The sequence below is a fragment of the Physcomitrium patens genome, chromosome 12 (genome assembly GCF_059467195.1).
Source record: "Physcomitrium patens ecotype Gransden chromosome 12, ASM5946719v1, whole genome shotgun sequence".
Lineage (NCBI taxonomy): Eukaryota > Viridiplantae > Streptophyta > Bryopsida > Funariales > Funariaceae > Physcomitrium > Physcomitrium patens.
Genome location: NC_143421.1, coordinates 2355788 through 2361773, shown reverse-complemented (window position 1 = coordinate 2361773; position 5986 = coordinate 2355788). Strand labels below are relative to the sequence as shown.

At 40.8% G+C, this 5986-nt stretch overlaps 1 protein-coding gene across 1 annotated transcript; it reads right to left on the bottom strand.

The window, feature by feature from the left end:
* Window positions 1–2443: 2443 nt before the first annotated feature.
* On the bottom strand, window positions 2444–5609 carry LOC112289284 (uncharacterized). The gene is made up of 6 exons (XM_024534381.3): window positions 5294–5609; window positions 4031–4352; window positions 3642–3726; window positions 3325–3411; window positions 2918–3166; window positions 2444–2800 (listed from the first exon to the last, which is right to left on the bottom strand). Exons 1-6 carry the CDS (start codon window positions 5452–5454, stop codon window positions 2706–2708), a joined length of 999 nt encoding a protein of 332 aa, XP_024390149.1. The 5' UTR covers window positions 5455–5609; the 3' UTR covers window positions 2444–2705.
* Window positions 5610–5986: the final 377 nt, after the last annotated feature.

Sequence of the window (5986 nt, the reverse complement as noted above, 5' to 3'; positions counted from 1 at the left end):
GCTTGTCCCGTGAGCAAAGTTTCAACGAGTCCAACACATGACTCCTCCATCGGATAGCGTTCGAGTTGTAAAGCTGTTATCAATCTAATTTGATTAACAAAACCTCAAAACTTGGAACGCGTATCATCGAACTTATCTGGAAGGTTAATTCGGGGCTTTTTTTGTTGTAAGACCAACAGTCCTTGCTGAACTAGAGGCAAAGTTGCTTCTCTTGGTGTTGGAGCTTAAGATTGGTGAATCCTCGATTGTGCCATCCCGGATGCTCCATCATTATGAAGTCTTGCAATGATTCCTTCAATCTCTATAGTTCTCTATGATAACATAGTAAAAGCATTCATAATGGCATCCAACTTGGACTCCAAACTTTTAGTCATACTAATATCTTGACCTCCGGCCATTCTAAGAAAAGGAAAGAAATGACTCTACAAGATGGTAGTATTGGTTTAGATGAAGGTACTCCACAACCTCTAAAACGCCTTAAACCTTCAAGAAGAGGGATAATTTACTCTCTCAAAGAAAGATAAGCCTCTAATATTATAATAGAAGAAATATCAGTTTAGAGAAAAGTAATCCGCAACCTCTAAAATGCCAGTACCTTCAAAGAGAGGGATAATCCATACTCTAACAAGAAAGAAGTAGCTCTGATATAAAAGATGAGTGTAGTCTCAACAAACTATCACAAATTTAGAATACTGATTGAAAATCTAAACAAGAAGTTCAAGAAGAATCGACAAGAACTAGATTAATCAGATGAGTACAAGAACAACATTAGGAAGGTGAGCTAGAACTCCAAGAGGTGTGTTGTCAAGACTGAGGATCCCCTCAATCTCGGCTCCTATATATACTATAAGCTAGGAAGCTTCTCAAGTAGCTTCTACAAATTAAGAAGCTTTTCAAGCAGCTTCTACGAGTTAAGAAGCTTCTCAAGCAGCTTCCATGAGCTTAAAAACTTCTCAAGTAGCTTCTACAAACTACAAAGCTTCTCTAAAACCTCTTAGAATCTTCTACAACTTCCCAGTATATATCCTTGACAACACCAAAAAGTACAAAACACATGGAAAACTAGCCTATTATATTAAAATCAATATAAAAACGTGACCAATGATATAGGTTTTACAAAATTAATTACTTTTTTTTGCATATTATCTATTACAATGGCATAAAGTTACCTATCCTACTTCATAGCTGAAAATTCTAATGTAAATTTTATTTCTTTCCATGTATATTATATTATATTATATTTGTATTTAAAAAATATTTTGACTCACAAAGATATCTTTCAAAAATAGCTTTATTTGAATCACTTTCAATGACAACAACACAAGTTTATCTAATACATATATAAAATAATTCTTATTTATACTAAAAAAATTTAAAAATAAACTATAAGAAAATGACCTATATACAATAGCTTATAATACTATTATTTTCTATTTTTATTAATTATTGTTAATTACATTTCATAATGCAATTTTTTTAGTTCTTTTATTAATTTAATTTGAGAAATCTTTTACGAAGATGTCTACTTGGCAATTCTCTTTTTATTATATGTTTATTTTTAATCGTCACTTTGCTAAAGCATCATGAGAAAGGATTTTTAATTTGCCCACTAATTACCATGCTGTTAGATGTCAATAAAAAATTTAAAAATAATAGAAAAGAACTCAATAGCATCTCCACGTTTTATTCCAAATGAAAATCTAAAAACATCATACAAAAGTGAAAAATTACTAAACGTGGCTGGACTAAGAACTATATAGATTTCTCACAAAAGATAATGTCTTGTCAGACCTTTCTAAAAAATTAGGTAGAAAGATTTCAAAATCTACACAAAAACACTAAAATACAAATACTGTTATACATACAAGCAATTAAATAAATAAAAGATGGACTTGGAGAATGCATAATTAAAAAAAGTTGTGTGTGTCTAAGCATACATATAAGAACAACGGAAAGAACTAAATGCATAAATAAATGATTTAGGTCAGTTCTTAACATACAAAGAAACATGATATGTTGAGGTTATTTGAAGGCATGAGTAAGGCTTGAAGGAGCCACCGACATACACCCCCAATGCTACACCAGGAGAACGTTCCAACAAACTAGTTGATCAGCAAATTCTACTACTGAGTGAAGTTTTCTATTCACCAAGCATGTTGAATAACATTCAACGGCGTAGTTCAAGACATGCCATAACAACTAACTAATCTATACATTACTTACCACTGGAGAAATTTGCAAGAACTCAGCCTTCAAACCACGGTGCAGCCTGGTCATCACCTTACATCAACTAAAGAAAATAATTGCCAAACACATTAGAACCATAGAGCAACATACCACTCAGGATCACCACACCTGATTCGATCTTCTAGAAAATGAGTACAACGGTTATCATGACCTCAATGTATAGACTCAGACAAAAAAAGAAAAAAAAGAAAAAATATGAACTGAAACCCAAACCAAGCTTCCTGGTTTTCAATACAAGTAGCAATGATACAAAAGAATAAAATCACCAATCCAATGTTTGATACCACCTGTTTTTCACTCCTATCATCTTCATGCATCTGACAAACCGGAATACAAACTGACCTTGAAAGTTCCGAGGACTCCCTCAGATAAATGTTATTCTAAAATGGTGAGCTACTGGAGACGAACATTCCAGCTACTGCTGTGCATTGAATGATCACAATGAGCACTCACTGACTTTAATCTGATCCGGGAGGAGAGCTGTCATACACAATCCAAGTGTCCAACCAAAGTCCTACCAAAAAAGGCCCCGCAAAATCACCAGCGGCGCAGCCTGCGTGCAGAGTCAAACCCCATCAGCACATTCAAACCACAAGACTGGTGTCATCAGAGCACGTAGCCCAAAAACCCAAATAGAGCACATGACAGGTGATTTGTTAAGGAGAATTACCGATCCAGGTTCCAGTGGAGGGCCTGATGAGGATCGTACCAAGGCCAGCACCAATCGATGCAAAGACAAGAGAAGCACCACCCTTGAGTGTGTTTCCTGCTGTCCTACGCGCTAGTCGTTTCAACTCTACTATTTCCAGTCCCATTGGTTTTCCCTTTTTCGATCGCACCATGAAAGATATCCGTACACTTCTATAGGAATCAATCATCAATTGCACCATCCAATTTGCGAATACTCCTAATGCATGAGCTGCAGCCAGCAGGTATTTACACAAGGATCAAAACCATCGCACCACACCAGAGCGGGTGCATTAAATACAAAAAAATTGAACACATGACAGGGAGTCCCACTAGTTTGTTGCCACAAATAGCAAAAGTGAAGCTTGATTTGACACAACTAACACGCACCTCGAAAAGTTGTTTTGCTCACAGCTGTGAACATCTCTACAGGAGATAGGTCCCTCCCCGCTTTGCGAATTGCAGACTTCGAAATATCTGCAAGTTATCCAACTCATTAGTGATGCGGCCCGACCCCGATAGCTAATGAGTCATCGAGGATCACTAGCCCAGTCCGAGAGCGAACTCGTAACCATGGGACAGGCATCAACACATGGCGACGAGGAAAAGCTCTTCACAACTGGCAAAATCCATTGACATAGAACATTAAGACTGTCGAGAACCGAGATAAGTATGCAAATACTTAGACACAAATTGCGAAGAATCACCTTTAAGAAGTTTACATGCCATACGATCAGTAACATGATGAACGGCTATCCTCTCCAGTACTCGTCTTGTAGTGATGACAGAAACCTAAGATGGACAAAGCAAAAAAAAAAACATTTAAACCCACAGCAAAAGTACCCCATTTCGGAATAAGAACACACGCACCTCCGCATCAAACATGAATGTGGCGCAGGAGCACCCTTACCTGCTACGTTTGAAATTGAGTGTTTCATCCCAAATAGAGTAGCCAAGTGCGACAGCCCTTTACCGAACTTGCATCTATCAGCACAAGAGAATACATTTCGATAGCCACAGTCATGAAACCACAGGGTCGAGAGCAGAATGAGTTGCAATTGGATACTCCAATTACTGATGAAAGAAGAAGATGTACCTCGCGCAATATGTGTGTAACTGATCGCTTCAGCGGGACAACTGGATCTATCGGAGGTCGCGGAGGACGATCACGATCTTCCTCGAGATCGTCATCCTCGGGTTGCAAATAAGCCTCGAGCAAAGGGAGGTAATTAACAAGGAGAGCTCTGATTGTTGTTGCTCCAATTGCCCTAGGTCTAAAGGCAGAAAAAAGAGGCTTCAACTCAATGTCGTACTTCTTTTCAGCTTCGTATCTCTGAATTGGCACAGACACACTATCTTCCCAGTTGTCTGCATCTGCAATTGTCGCATGACAGTAGGCAACGTGCTCGGTCCAGTCCCTACAAACGCCAAACGCCAAACGCCAAAATGGTTAGAAAACAATGGTCCCACAACTGGGTAGACAGTAGCACCAGGCTGAAAAGAGTACAAAACAACTCCAGAATTCAAGTACTGCAGAAATCTCAGCAAGAAAGTCTTCCGACACCAGACACCTCTGGATGCTAACACGGTAATAATCAGATTATCAGATCGCAGTGCAGATGACCTTCCTCGCAACTCGAAAATCTCACGAGCACATGTGTACACGAAAGAATTGAATGTGATACGAGTTTCATCCATTTGAAAAGGTTATTGTGCTTCGCAAAGTGTTACTTACAGGCCTGAGATAAAACTACATACCCAAAGAAGATTCGCACATATTTTAACCCAGATCGCAATCGAATCTAATGGCTATGACCACCTTCTATTTCAGGACCTCGGGACCATCGTGCTGCGAACGTACATACATGCACCATGACGAAGAAAAGAGGACAAACGTGATCGTTTTAAAAACCAGGGCATCTGTTTAAACGTGATCGAGTGCGTAAACCTCAAATCCTAGCAGCGAAACAAATCTTCAGGCTGAACAACCGTAATCGATGCATATAATGTCCCAGTATGAAAAGCTACGGACAGCACATCCCCACACTTCAGCCGAGAGCTGATCGTCCGTGGTCCCCAACACTTCTGGTTCCTCAAAACTCGTGACATCCAAATCTGACCAACTACGACAACCTACCGAAGACCTCGCCCTGGGCACCAATGATCTACCAGGCGTGGACTTCCAAAAAACCTGCAACTACGGAGACACAACGGAACCCTAGGGACAAAAGATCCGAGAAAGGGATTGTTTCGATTCCACAGTGACGCAATTTCACTAATGAACCGATCTTTCGCAGCGGGCCAATCCCAAACCGAACTGATGCAGTCCAAGGGCGTATCTCGCGCAGCAGGTGCCCACCTAGCAATGAAGTGCGCGAACAGTGGGGGACCCAGAAATGAGACAGTAGAGGAGGCAGCGGCAGTGGCCGCGAGTGCACTGATGGTGGAGAAAGAATGTAAGCTGGATTTGGAGGCGATCGCCGGCAAGTCGGCGGCTAAAGCCAGGGCGAGGCCGGCCATGGCGACAGCGCCTGCGTGCAATGTGCACACCCAACCCTCAGAAATGCGGCATCGTAACAGCGAGAGAAGATCCCATTGTTGTCAGTTGTGAAGACAGCAGCACCACCATCAACAACAACACAAATTCAACAACGTTGACGTCAACCGCGACCTCGGAAGAAATCAGTCGGCAAAACGGGGTCCATCATGCACCGCGAGCGCGGCCACGGCGCGCGTTCACACCGGCGCTACGAATACGAGGCCGTCCAGATCCACGTCCCTAAACTTTGGGGACATCCCCGAAAGGATCGCGACCTCGCTGTGGTTTTGGGGTTGCGCGTGTGAATCGGGTTGCAGTCAGATGTGTGGTCACCTCATGCCGCAATTCCCGTATCTACTCAAGAAACCCTATTTTGTTTATTTTGTTTATTTTTATTATTTTGTTCTTGTCGAGGGGGTGAAGTGGGGTTTAAACAATATTGATTGTAGTGGTAATAGAGGTGGGATTGTGTGAGGTTTTCTTTTTAGAATAATGTTTAAAATTAAACCTCAT